This window comes from Balaenoptera ricei, chromosome 3 (genome assembly GCF_028023285.1).
Source record: "Balaenoptera ricei isolate mBalRic1 chromosome 3, mBalRic1.hap2, whole genome shotgun sequence".
In the NCBI taxonomy this organism is placed as follows: Eukaryota; Metazoa; Chordata; class Mammalia; order Artiodactyla; family Balaenopteridae; genus Balaenoptera; species Balaenoptera ricei.
Genome location: NC_082641.1, coordinates 126,808,602 through 126,823,229, shown reverse-complemented (window position 1 = coordinate 126,823,229; position 14,628 = coordinate 126,808,602). Strand labels below are relative to the sequence as shown.

General features: G+C 45.5%; 1 protein-coding gene across 5 annotated transcripts in view; it reads right to left on the bottom strand.

The window, feature by feature from the left end:
• Nucleotides 1–14,628, bottom strand: part of ARHGEF37 (Rho guanine nucleotide exchange factor 37) — a 135,480-nt gene that overhangs the window by 42,173 nt on the left and 78,679 nt on the right. Inside the window, exons 14-15 of one of the 5 annotated variants that reach the window (XM_059917468.1) lie at nucleotides 10,567–10,745; nucleotides 1,552–1,750 (exon numbers count right to left, since the gene is read on the bottom strand). In XM_059917468.1, the coding sequence (XP_059773451.1) occupies nucleotides 10,614–10,745 (132 nt within the window). In that variant the 3' untranslated portion in view covers nucleotides 1,552–1,750; nucleotides 10,567–10,613. Of the gene's footprint in view, nucleotides 1–1,551; nucleotides 1,751–2,297; nucleotides 2,550–7,296; nucleotides 7,533–10,566; nucleotides 10,746–14,628 lie in introns of those variants that run through there. The other 4 variants (XM_059917473.1, XM_059917469.1, XM_059917470.1 and 1 more) reach the window with 4 other exon arrangements.

The following is a 14,628-nucleotide window of genomic DNA, read 5'->3' as shown; positions in this document are numbered from 1 at the left end:
AATTCATTAAGCGAAGGAAGGGAAAGGAAGAGCCTTCCAGGTAGAGGGAACAGTATGCCTAAAAGCCAGGTATCAAGAGTACACAAACAGCACAGGCTGGGCTTTGAGTTCTGTTAAGAACTTTGAACTTCATCCTTGGGTGCAGTAAGAGCCATTTCTTTTCAGGGAAAAATGAAGAAAGCCTATAGAATTTGAATTTCCCCCAGGCCCTGGTTTACACCTCTTCCTCTTAGAGTACATATCCTCAGCCCCGGGTCCCACCCCCAAAGAGTGGCATGATGTTATTCTTTTTGTTTGTTTGTTTTCTTCCCAGGCATGAGTTGCTTATCCCACATGCCCTTGATCTCTCTTTTCCTTCTGTCAGCAAAGAAGTTTGTTTTGCATTGTAATCATTCCTAAGCCAGGGCAGAAATTCAGGTCCTGCACAAATAGGTCTGGGAATGCCAAACTCCTTTCTAAGGCCAAAGTCCTTAATGGGGGAATAATGGCTACTCTGAGGGGGAGGTCCTGGGAACCTGTGCATCTGCATCCTCTGGCCATTTGTTAAAGAGGTAGCTTCCCAGATCCCATCCCAGGGCTGCTCAGTCCTCACTCAGAGGTGGCCGGCCATGGAATAGGCACCAGTGCCCCAGGTGACCCTGCTACTCACTCAGGTAGGAAGCACAGGTGCTGTGGCCAAGAGCACCAGCTCTGGGGTCAGGTCCCTCCATGGTTCAGTCTCAGCTCTGCCTCGACCTGTAAGTGGCTCATCTGCTTGACCTTAGGCCAATGACTTCATTTCCCTAAGCACTGCTTCCTCTTCTTGGAAAGGAGAATAAAAATCATAAAACCTACCTGATAGGATTATTGAGAGGAGAAGATGAGGTTACGCATGTAACGCACTTGGCACAAAGTCTGGCATACAGGAAGGGCTCAGTAAAGATTAAAGAACAAGGACGGTCATGTCTTGGACCCCATTTCAGTCATAAGTGTGCACAGGGCTTAAGGCAGCAGGATAATCAGGAACTGAAATCTAGGATTAAACACACCCAGAGGAGTGGGCTCGTACTGAGGGGGAAGAGGGGGCCTAGGTGCATCAGACATGTTACTCTGAGAGGAGGGTGAGAGCCAGCAGTCCAGACAAGCAGTCTGCCTTAGGGCAGCTGGGAAAGGCCTAACACAGGGTCCCAAGTGCACAGCAAAGGGGGTGGAAATGAAATCTCCATGAAATGTTCAGAGAGTCTGATAGGAGGCTTGGCTCTGCCAACTCTGGGTAGCAGTCACAATTCTTGCCACTACAAACCAGCCTAAGCAAAAAAAAAAAAAAAAAAAAAATTTGGGTGGGGGTTCATTTAACTAAAAGGGCCAAGGATAGCTGAATCGCTGAATCCAGTTTAAACAAGGTCATCAACCAGTCTCCAGTTCTCAGCTCTACTTCCTTCTGTCTTAGCTTTGTTGTCAGGCAGGCTTGCTTTTTGTCATGGCGAAAAGTCAACCAGCAGCTCCAAATGTAGCTCTGCATGTAGCAACCCCAGCAGAGAGACAGCCCCTCTTCTGCCATAGCTCCAGCAAAAATCCTGAGGCTGACATTCATTAGCTTGACCTGGGTCATATGTCCATCTCTGAACCAATCACCATGACCAGGGAAATGGAATGTTCTGATTGGCCAGGCATGAATCATATGTTCAATCTGGAATCCAAACTACATGGACTGAGCATAAAGAATTCCTTGAATAAAATAGCAGCCTTGATTCTGGCAGAAGATGTCAACCTAAAAAAAACAAAAACAAAAACAAAACCATGAGAGTCCAGTTCAGAGGCAAGGTGTTTATTTGGGACCAAAGAACTGCAATTCGGGGTACACAGAATTAGGTAGAAAACCAAATAGTGTCCTGATTACAGGAAAGGGTCTCAGGATTTTTATGGGAAAAAAAGAGAGAGAGATGAGGTAAGCTGTTTTTTTGTTTGTTTGCGGTAAGCTGTTTTTTTAAGAAGAGTTCATTGGTGTAAGACCAAGTAATTGATCAGGTGAAGTGTTCATTGATAAAAGATGAGGTAAAGCTAGATTTGTACTTCACTGGTCAGGTGAAGTGGTCACTAGGTAAAAGGTCATTGATCAGTCCTTTCAACAGGACATTCTGGTTTCTCTGCTGAGTTGGAATGTTGGTGGTTTTGTCCAGTTCAGAGGTACAGAAAACAGGACTTGCAAGGCAGTTCCTCTGGAACGGCTGCTACGGCTCTACTTCATATGGCTCCACTCATGTCATCTTTCATAGAGGAATGAGGACGAGAGGTGACCTCATTTTGTCCATGTGTGAGACACCCCTGAGGCCAGAGGTCCCGTGAGCCAAGTACTCAGTCCCGTGAGCGTCCATCCGGTCGTGCGAGCCAGGCTTGGTCCTTGGACAGAGGATTCAGCAGCGCTGGACAGCAGGTGGGAGGAGTCTCTCCCCACAGAGAGCTAGGACACTACAGATGGTGCTTGCTGAAAAAGCAGTTCTGGGGAGAATTAGGCACAGCTGGTTTGCACAAGCTCCCAGCCAGATCCCCCTAGTGTCCTTCAAGAGAGTCTGTAAAGGACAAAAAATAGGGGGCCTTATTGGGGTAGGGGAGTAGGGAGATGCTAAAATGCCTCTAGCTCTTCAGAAGGCTAGGGCTCCTCAACCACGGTACCTGAAGCCTGTTGGCGGGCTGGCAGCCTTGGGCTGGGAGGGCATTAGGGATGGCGTTCTTGCTCAGACACTCTCGCCTTTCTCCCTCCCTTCTTCCTAGTCCATCCTCCGCCCTCACCCCAGCACCCTCTGAACTATGCAGCCCTGTGAATGAACCCCTTCACTCCTGACACAAGTCTCTTGGGCCCTTGTATTCATTCAGTCACTAGATTAGCGCCTGCTGTGGGGCACATCCTGTGCCAGGAACTGCAGTGGGTCCCTCGGCATAGCCCACAACCTCTCGGAACACACAGCTCTAGAAAGTGTGCATTCTTTACTTTTAATTGCACAAGTTATGCATGCAGTGATTCTCCTTGTAAAATATTCCAACAATATCTTTACTGCTAAGGCCACTTGACTCCACTCTCCCCAGCCAGTCACTCCCTCCAAGAAACCTCAGTTATACATTTGATGTTTATCTGTTGAAACAATTTTCTACATATGTACATCCTAACATGTTCACTTGCAGAAGCATATGGCTTTTGCTTCGGTGACAGTTAAAAAATAGGTCCAAAAGGGTACACCATGAAAAGTCTCCCTCCAACCCCATCCCCCAGCTGGGGATGAGCAATCTCCTCTCGGAGCAGCCAGTCAGGGTCACCGGTTTCCAGTGCATCTTTCCAGATAAGCTAGGCCAGAAGTCAGCAAACCTTGTCTGGAAAGGGCCAGATGATAAATATTTTAGGCTTTGTGAGCGTATTGGTCTCTGTCACAACTACTCAACTCTGCCATTGTATTGAGAAAGCAACCATAGACAATACACTAATTAATGAGCATGGCTCGTTAATAAAACTTTGTTTATGGACATTGAAATTTGAATTTCATATCATTTTTATATATAATGAGATAATATTCTTCTTTTGATTGTTTTTCAACTACTGAAAAATCTAAACATCATTCTTAGATTGCTGGCTGTACCAAGGCAGGCAGCAGGCTGGATTTGGCCTGTGGACTACTGTAGTTTGCTGATCCTGGTCTATGCACAAAAAAGCAAGTACCCGTGAATATTCTTTCTCCTCTTTTTTACATAAGGGGAGCATGCTATACACGTTGTTCTGGACATTGATTTTCTCACTTTGTGATATATCTTAAAGATCGTGCCACATCAGTTCATATAGAACTTCTTCATTTTTGCCTTTGGCATACATAGTATTACATTTCATTCCATGATAATACATGTACCATAATTTACCATAATTTCCTTAGCCCACCACTTATTGATGTGTTTTTAGGTTATTTTCTTTTGCTATTATAAACAAAGTTTCATTGAAAAATCTTGTATTTATTTGTATGTGTGTGCATTTTGAGCTTTATTGAGATATAATCCACATACCTTACAACTCATCCATCTTAAGTGTACAATTAATTGGCTTTTAGTATATTTACAGAGCTGTTCACACAGCAGTACATTCAATTTTAGAACATTGCCATTACCCCAGAATAAACCTCTTACTCTTTAGCTGTCATCCCCTCCAAGTCCTAGGCAACCACTTAACTACTTTCTGTCTCTCTGGATTTGCCTATTTTGGATATTTATATGGAATCATAAAATATTGATCTTTTGCGACTTAGCATAAGGTTTTCAAGGTTAATCCATGCTTTAGCATGTTATTAGTACTTCATACAATATTCTACAATATTCTATTGTATGGCTATACCACATTTTATTTATCTATTCATTAGCTTATGGACATTTCAATTGTTTCCACTTCGGGGCTATTATGAATAATGCTGCTATGAACATTTGTGTATAAGTTTTTGTGTGAATATATCTCTCCGTTTCTCCTGGTTATATATCTAGGAGTGGAATTGCTGGGTCAGATGGTAACTTTATGTTTAACCATTTGAGGAAATGTCAGAATGTTTTCCAAGGTAGCTGCACCATTTTATATTCCCACCAGCAATGTATGAGGACTCCAATTCCTCCACAGCCTTGCCAATCTTTGCCATTACCTGTCTTAACTTATTTCTATATCTTAGGCTTTTTTCATATAGATAGATAGATAGATAGATAGATAGATGATAGATAGATAGATATAGATCTTCTTTGTGATTGTTAAATGCTAGGTGGTATGCCAGAGCAAAACTGGAGCCCAGTTCAGCCATTCTCTCTTGATGGCTATCTAGGCTGTTTCCAGCTTTTTATCAGTACAAACAGCACAGCCATGCACATTCTTGTTTTACCTCCTTGTGCATAGAGTAAGCATTTCTTGAGGACAGTCTTTGAAGTGGAATTGCTGGATGAAGGGGTATGCACATTTACATTTTTTGAAATATTACAAACTACCCTCTGGAAAAACTCTACCAATTAACATTCCACCAACAGTGTATGAGTGCTCATTTCACTATATCCATGCCAGCCCTGGATATTACTCCTTTCGTTGATGCCAACAAGCATCTTGTTTTCATTTGCATTTCCCTCATTAACGTGAGATTGAAATCAGAGCCATATCCCAACTTGCGGCTCTCCTCCTCTTTGGCATCAGGGTGCTGCCACTTCATCTCTGTGTCTTTCATACTGCCCAGCCCAGAGCTGAGTGCAGTAGCTACGGATAAATGTTGGAGTCAGGCACTGTGATTTTTGCAGTTTTATGTGACAAAAATATGTTCTGAGACCCTACAAAATTCTACAGTGTCTTAGTTCTCCAAGATTTAATTGCAGATGTTAGAGCTCCTATCTGAGCTGTGCTGACTTCTAAGCCTTAGAGAAATCAGGAATCCTTGACTCCTGGTCTAGGGAGCAATTTTTTAGTAAACAGCAAAACAACTTGAATACCTGGTCAGGCTGGAACACGGGAGTCTTTCAAAACAGGTCCTAGGATCCTGGGAAGCAGGAAATCTCTTCTTTGGAAACTTCCTGATACCATCATCCAAACAGAATGGAAAAAAACCTTAGGGGTCATTTAAAGCTATTCTATTGTGCAAATCAGGAGACGGAGGCCCCAGCTAGAGAAGTGACTTGCTCTAGGTCACACAGCTAGTCAAGAACAGAGCTGTTCTTTCAGCCCAGGTTCTGATTCCAGGTCAGTGCTCTTTCCTCAAAACATGTGGAGTCAGAGAATTCACCTCCAAACTCCTCCCCAAACTCCTCTGCTCCTAACTGGAGGAGAACTTGACCTTTCTCAGAAACAGCATAAAATGGGGATTAAGGGCCCTGGTTTTTGAACCAGACAGCTCTAAATTCAAAACCCAGTGCAGCCACCAAGGTCTAGTAACTTTACTCTTTGACCCTTGGTGTCTTCTTCCTTGACAGTTAATATCACCTACATCACAAGATTATAGCTGTAGTTAGTATCATTTACCTCACAGGATTATGTCAGATTTAAATGAGCAAAATTCAGTAAGCACTCATTAAACTGCCTTTTATTTTTCCCCTCTAATCTCCTCCTCTCTTGAGTGATTTGTCTGTGAGGGTGTAAAGATTAATTTATCATAGTGTTAGGAATTCCTGGTCCGGACTCCATGCCATTGGGAGGATCATGCATCCCCCACTTTGTTACTTCACTTGGCTAGGCTTGAGTTGCCACCTCCTAAGTCACTCCTTTATTAAACCACCAATCACAGCAGAGGAACTGTCCGCATCCTCGTTTATTTGCATTGCATAAATTAGAAGGGGCTGAGAACAAGAGTTCCTTTGATCTCAGTCAACCTTGGCTGCCATTAGAATCATTGGGGGAACATTTCAAAGGCACCAAAGACTGCACCCCATCCCTTCCCTTATCCCTTATCCTGATCAGATTGGTTGGGAGTGGGGTCCAGGTGGCTTAAAAGCTCTCCCGGTGATTCTAATTCAAGTCAGGCTGGCGATCCACTGGTCTACATGAGTAGAGTTTAACACGCATCTGAATCACCTATAGAGCTCAGCCCCTTCCATTCAGTAGGTCTGGAGCGGGGCCTCTGAATTTGCGTTTCTTACAAGTTTCCACGTGATGTGGATGCTGTCAATTTGGGGAACATTCTTTGATAAATGCTGATCTAGATGAACCTGAGAGAACCTTTGGGTTTTTTTCCTTCCCAGCATCGTTTCCCCCTCTGGTAACAGCTCATGACTTGCCTTTAGTGAACTACTCCTCCTCATATCTTAGGCCACAGGTGTAAGCGATACTCACCCTACCTCCCAACTTCAGGAGCAAGAACATGACAAAGTCTGGCCAATCAACAGAATCTACACCCTGGCTCCAGGGGGTGATTGGTTCAGCAACGGGCTTGTCACTTAACAGTCCAGTGAGAGTCAGCCCTGGGATGTTTGCTGGAACCCTTGGGAAGAAGTGCTAAGCTGGTAAGTTGTAAACCTGGGGCTGCTGGGGAAGAACCTGCCTGAGGATGAAGCAGGCAAAGGAGAGCAGAAGAAGAGACTAAGAGAGACCAAGTCCCAATGACACCTTCTTATCCCCTGGATCCAGCCAAGCCTGAATTTAGACCTAAATATTTCAGTTATATGAGTCAATCAATTCCCTTTTGGTACAACACAGGGAATATAACCAATATTTTGTAATAACTTTAAATGGAGTATAATATATAAAAATATTGAATCGCTATGTTGTACACCTGAAACTAATATAACATTGTAAATCAACTATATTTCAATAAATAAATAAATTCTCTCTTTTTTTTTAAAATTAATTAATTTATTTATTTATTTTTGGCTGTGTTGGGTCTTCATTTCTGTGCGAGGGCTTTCTCTAGTTGCGGCAAGCGGGGGCCTCTCTTCATTGCGGTGCGCGGCCTCTCTTGTTGCGGAGCACGGGCTCCAGACGCGCAGGCTCAGTAGTTGTGGCACACGGGCCTAGTTGCTCCGCGGCATGTGGGATCTTCCCAGACCAGGGCTCGAACCCGTGTCCCCTGCATTGGCAGGCAGATTCTCAACCACTGCGCCACCAGGGAAGCCCCAATAAATTCTCTTTTTTGCTTAAGCCAGTTTGGGGTGGGTTTTGTCATGTGCAATTCAAAAAGTGCCGGGAATTCCCTGGCGGTCCAATGATTAGGACTCCGTCCTTTCATGTCAAGGGCCCAGGTTCGATCCCTGGTTGGGGAACTAAGATCCCACCATAAGCCACGGTGGGGCCAAAAAAAAAGTGCTGAGTACATGGGACATCTACAATGCCTTTCCACCCAAAGGGTGGGATTCCAGGTTCTCTCCTGGATCTACTCCCATCAGGCAATGACCTTCACAAAGGCCCCAGAATGGAGCAGAAGAACTCCTAGAGGTCATTTAGTGCCATTGTCCTCCTTGTTTATGTGGGGAGACCTGGGGGACAAGGAAGGGTGAGGACACGTCCTGAGTCATGCATACAACAAAGCCAAAGGATATCAGCCCTTGGCTCTGTCAGTAAATACACCCAAACCAGTGGGTGATAACAGCCAGCAGTGCAGTGCCAAAACACTGACAAGTTTCCTTCTCAAGGACACCCATACAGGGACAGGGGCTCCCTCCTTCAGCATGAAAAAGAGCATTACTGTGTCTTACTTTCTCTAATTGCAATTGAACAAACACACAGATAAATGCTGTTGTTCTTCTTTTTTTTTGGCTGTGTTGGGTCTTCATTGCTGTGCGTGGGCTTTCTCTAGTTGTGGCGAGTGGGGGCTACTCTTCGTTGCGATGCGCGGGCTTCTCATTGCAGTGGCTTCTGTTGTTGCGGAGCATGGGCTCTAGGCGTGCGGGCTTCAGCAGTTGTGGCACACAGGCTCAGTAGTTGTGGCTCACGGGCTCTAGAGAGCAGGCTCAGTAGTTGTGGCGCACGGGCTTAGTTGCTCCGCAGCACGTGGGATCTTCCCGGACCAGGGCTTGAACCCGTGTCCCCTTCATTGGCAGGCGGATTCTTAACCACTGCACCACCAGGGAAGTCCCAATGCTGTTGTTCTTAACCAACCAAATGGAGTTTATGGAAATGGGAAAAAAGTTTTTTCAGGGGATAAATATGAGCAAAAAGAGGAAAATGAAGCCCCCGGTAATCTCACTACCTGTGCTAACATTGACAACATTTAGGGAGCATATTCCTTTGTGTTTGTTTGCTTTATCTATGAAGATTTACATCAGGTAAGGTGGAGATTTGCTCTGGGGGACCCAAACTATCCTTCTCAGGAACGAATTGGGGTGAACCTTGGAAGTGAAAGAGGAAAAGATTTCTTCCATTCTTGGGGGTTGTATCAGACAGTGTTCTTCCTGTGAGCACCAGAAATTAGAGAGCAGGGGATTTTTTTGGAAGGTCAATGGAAGCTTACACAGTTGATGAAAGACTAGAAGAGCAGGCTTGGGTAAACAGGACTTAAGGAAACTGAGGGTTAAGAAGCATAAGTAGGAAAATCAGTCATTTCCTTTAACAGGGACGTAGGTAAGGATGCTATCAATGACCCACAACTGCTATTGCCACAAAGAGAACGGCCAGAAACCACTGCCTTGTCCTTGCCAGAGTTAAAGTCCTGGGAAAAGAGCATTTTAGAGCATGTGTTCCCCACTGATTCACCCAAGTGAGTCAAGGAGGGATCTGACCTCTTTGACTTCAACTGGAGGAGGCCAGCAGGGGAAGGAAGGAGCCAAGAAGTACCCCTTCCCCAAGACAGTCAGGGAGGGGCAATTTCCCTTAATGAAACTGGGGTGCTTTGGGGAGGGGGAGGGGTGGTGTAGAGCCCCAAACTAAGAGCTACCCACTAGTGAGCCTAGAGAGGGCAAGAGGTTGGGGGCTGCGCATCTAGGGCCAGTTTATCACTGAGCCTGCAAACCAGTCCCAATCTACTACCCTAGCACACTGTTGGTGTACCTCTGAACGAAAGCAGCCATGTTTGAGTGTATGTGGAAATACAGAGCTGTAACACTGGGTGTCCAGGCTATGTGTCATGGAATATGTGCGAAAAAAGTCTTTTCCCTTTCCCACATCCCCCTGGGAAGCACCTGCAGGACCAGCCAGATGGAACGTGCCTTGATCAATTAAGTGGTTTCTTTAGAGGGTAGGGGCTGTACCTGGGGCTGGGTGTTGTCGACCACGTGTCTCCAGGCAGTGGAGGAACACGGCCTTTAGGCAACCAAGTTGTCCCTTTTCAACAGTGCCCTCCTATGGCCATCTCAGCAACTGCAGGATACCTAATGGTCAGGCTTCTCTGTTCTCCTTCAGGAGATGGCAACTAAACTGCCCCTTAGGACTAAGTAACTGCTCTGAGAGTTATCCTGGAAGAGAGGGCCACAGGTTGGGAGGAGAGTCATTCTCAGAAGAGGTGGGATGGGAACTCAAGTCATTCAATTTTAGTAATAAAAATCATGTGACATGGGGCTTCCCTGGTGGCACAGTGGTTAAGAATCCGCCTGCCAATGAAGGGGACACGGGTTCAAGCCCTGGTCCGGGAAGATCCCACATGCTGCGGAGCAACTAAGCCCGTGCGCCACAACTACTGAGCCTGTGTGCCACAACTACTGAAGCCTGCGTGCCTAGAGCCCGTGCTCCGCAACAAGAGAAGCCCGCGCACCTCAACGAAGAGTAGCCCCCACTCAACGCTACTAAAGAAAGCCCGCGTGCAGCAACGAAGATCTAATGCAGCCAAAAATAAATTTAAAAAAAAAAAGTATTTTTAAAAAAATCACGTGACATAGCATCCTTCTACGTAAACACTATTCACCAAGATCCTTTGGGTACTGATCTCCTTCTGGCTAAAATCCATCCAGCTGTCCTTGAATCTGTCTCACAGTTTTCCATCATATATAACCATGAGGATAGCAAGCCTCTGCTTGTCCACTGCCTTGCTCAAGTTCAGACATACTATGTCTCTATCATTTCCTTGTCAAAGAGGGAATTGAGGGGCTCACTTATTGAAGGGAAGCGAAGGAACTAAATCCCTGACCTTCAGTGTCCCCTTTATTTCTGGGGGTGGTTCGTAAGAAACTCACAATGCACTGGAAGTTCGGAGTCTTGATCCTTGCTTCCAGCTTGGCCATTAACTTGCTGTGTGATCTTGAGCAAGTTGCTGGAGCTCTCTGAGCCCCACAACCCTCCTCAGGCAAATAACCTCCATAATGCACACCTCAGGGCTGCTCATTGGTTTGAATGAAGTTAATGTTGCAGAAACCTAGGAAAGACAAAATAAGTAATTATTAACAACAAGTAATGTGGGGAGATTTTCTGCTGCAGTATTGGCTTTTCTGCATCCGCAGAGCTGAGGAACTAGGAAATAGGGTTCTGGTTCCGAAAAACAGCTGTTAAGGATATTTCTCTGTGTGTGTACTTGTGTCTGCATCTCTCTGACTCATGTTTCTATCTGCGTGTCCCTCTGGGTCTCTATCTCTCCCCTTCCCCCACTCTTCCCTTACCTTTTCCCAGTCTTAGGCCAGAGCTGATGTTTCTTCACAAGTGACAGTTCAGGGCCCTTTTAAACCAGGTCTGCCCTCCCCTAATGGTTGTGCTAGGCAAGATGAAGCCAAGTCAAGATAGCTTCTGGGTTTCTCTGGCTCCAGGCTTGAAAGGTAGAGCATTTCAGTTTCTTGCAAGTCCCAGTTAAACAGGACCTTAGTGGCAGATCAGGGCAGAGAAGTCCCAGGCTGCTGTACTAGGCTCCTGGGGAATGGGGTGGAGGCAGAGGAGGGGGAGGGGATTGCCAGCACTTGGTGACTGACGGCTTCAGGCCAAGGTAGGCGGCACTGATGCCACCATCTCAGCCCTGCTTCCTGCCCACCTCCTGGTCTCTGCCAGCTTTCTGCCTCTCTAGAGCCTCTGGGGTCAAGACAAACCTGGGTACAAATCCTGACTCCCCCATCTGCTCACTGTGTAACCCTGGGCAAATCATTAACCTCTTTTAACTGGATTTCTTGGTCTGGAAAATGAAGACGATAAGAAGTAAGTTGTAAGGATCAGGTTGAATAATAGCATAGCATAAAGCGGGAGACAGCAAATTATAGGCTGTAGACCAAACCTGGCTCACTCCCTATTTTTGTATAACCTGCAAGCTAAGAATGGAATATTTCTAAATGGTTGGGGGAAAAAAAAATTTTAAAAAAAGGTTAATATTTCCTGACATTGAACATGATATGAAATTCAAATTTCAGTGTCTCTAAATAAAGTTTTATTGGCACACAGCCATGCCCATTCATTTATGTATTGTCTAGGGCGACAGAACTGAGTAGTTGGGACAGAGACTGTATGTGGCGCTCAATGCCTAAAATACTTTCTGGCCCTTTACAGAAAAAGTGTGCCTACCCTGGGCACGGGTTTAAGAGTACAGACCACCTGGGTTCAAGTCTCTGTTCTGTCACTTACTAATTTTGTGACACTGGGAAGGTCATTTAATCCATATGTGCCACAATTTCTTCTTCTGTAAAATGGGAATAACAATTGTGATTAGGGGTTGTTTTAAGGATTAAATGAGTTAATATTTGTAAAGCACCAGGACCAATGTCTACATGCAGTATTATGTAAATAAACAAAGAAAATCATGTATATGAGGAATTAAGCAGTGATCTTGTGTTATGGATTTGGTTGGAAGCAAAATCAGAAGGAATGGTGGCTTTATCCCTGATACTGTCCTGGGCAACATTTTTTTGGTCAGACACTTGAATGAAGACATCTGAGGTAAGACAGTGGAATGCACGGAGGGTGTGGATGGGAGTGATTGCAGGAGGAGGGAATTGGATTCCTAGAGACCCTGTCAGGAACAAATGCACTGACTATACAGGTGACAATTTGGAGGGCTAAGCCTACATGCGGCCGGTTACTCTACAGAGACATTAATGTGTGTTTTGTCTTTTTGGGGTTTCGTTTGTTTTTTGTTTGTTTTGCTGCTATTGAACATTAAAAAGAACGAGAGCTGGTTTCTTGTCTCCTCCTTGACCACCTCACCTCTCCAAGAGGACAAGATTTTTCATTCATGGAGCCTTGAAAACAAGTTGAAAGTGGAGGCATTTCTCCCAAGGTAGAAGAGGGTTTAGAAGACTTGAGGTGATTGAGGAGACATGACATAGTAGCAGCATGTATGACATCCATTTTAATACAAAGCATAATGTGCTAAACCAAAGTGAGTACAATCTCAGGCCACATTAATATCAATAGAAGTAGGTCTTGTAGAAAGAGGGAGGTGATGTCCTTCCATGTACTCTGGCCAGCGCATGTCCTATCCTGGGCAATTTAAGAGGGATGTGGACACATTTGGTGGTATCCCCATACCTTCTCATCAGTTGCACTGGGTTATTCCCCACCCTCATCATCCCTGGCCCACAGGAACAGTTGATAAATGCCAGTAGCTCCTGTCTTCCAATCATTCTCAATTATGCAGAACTCACTCACTCTTCCCTGGTGAAAGCGGGCCTGGAGGATGAGTCCTGCTTCAGATCAAAATTTCTACTTTATCAGCAGCTACAAAGACATTAACCTGATCCCTGGGTGCAAAGTTTAGCTTGTTCAGCAACTCCTAGAATCACCTGGCCTTAGGAGATCCTGCTTAGGCCCCAGTGGTCTCAGAGACTGGGTGGCCCATCTCAGTCTTCAAGGACCCCTGCCATGTGCCTACAGCCTGATTTCCCAACCTTATCTTCCACTACTCCCCTTTACACTTGTATGACGCAGCCAAAGGAGAGCACAGTTCAGCTTTTTCAAAAGCATGTGCTATCTTAGTTGCTTTTTGGTTGCAAGGGGCAGAATGCCAACTCAGACGGGGTTCACCAAGAAAGGAAAGTTTATTGGCTCATGTGACTGAGAGGTACAGTGCTGTCTGGCATCAGGCCCAGTTGTATCCAGCACCTTAGGATCTCTCTATCTCAGTCTCTAGGCTCAGTGTTAGCTTCATTCGCAGACCAACTTTCCTCTAGGAAGTTGTAAAATGGTTGCTAAAAGCTCCAGACTCAAATCTGGAGCTCAATAACCCTAGTAGAAATAGAATTTCACTCCCCCAAGAGTTTGAGCCCAAGGCTCAGGAAATGACTCTCAGGGAACAGACTGGGGTTATCCCAAATCAAGTCCTGTGGCAAAAGGCATTGACCACAACAATTGAATAGGCCCAAGTCACATGCCCCAGCATGCAGGGGAAGAGACCCCATTAAGAGTTGGGGGTACAATTAGGGTCCGTGTTTCTTATACCCATGACTTGAGAGTGGGAAAGGGTGGTTCCTAAAAGACACCGCATTCTGTGATTAGAAGCAGTGGAAACAGGTGATGGGCAGGCAATAGCTCATGCCCATCACCACATATGCTGTACCATTCCTCCTGGCAACCTAGTGATCTAGTATCAGTCTGACAGAGAGTGAGGGAAGTAAAGCCAGGAAGAGCACCTCTGGGTGTTGGAGGGAAAGTCCTGCTTTTCTTTAGGACACCTTGCTGGCTCTGGGAGGGGACTGGAAGAGAGGATGAAGGAGCCATGGGGAAGATTTTGAAATTTGAAAGTTGATCTTCCTGCAAAGATCATGACTAATGAAAAGAGAGATGCCTCTGGAGCCTGGACCCAGAATCAGGGAGGGAAACCCAGGAAGCTGGGGAGGAATTGTGCAGCATACACTACCCAACATCCTTCTTCCCCCTCCATCCTTCTTTGAAGAGCCCTATACTGTTCAGGTGTCCACTCAGCCCAGCCTCAGGGTGAATCATGATTGCTCCAAGCCTATCATGATGCCCCACCCTTCTTGCCAACAACTGGACTAGGTATGAATGTGTGATGTAATTCTGACCAATGATATGCCGGGTCCTTTTCAGAACCATTTTCTTTCCTGACAAAAGGAAACACATAGGAAGACACAGACCATCCCCCTATGCTGGACACTGTCATGTCTGGAAGTGCAGCAGCTATCTCGTAGCCAAGAAGAGAGCCAGCCTGAAGGCCATGTGACGCCTGAAGAGGACAGAGAAGAAAAATGGAAAGAATCTGAGCCTTTACTTATGACACTGAGCCACTGAATTAACCAATCCTGGAACCATCCTACTTTGGACTTCTTAGAGTGCAGTGTAATAAGTTATCCTTATTGCTTAGGCCA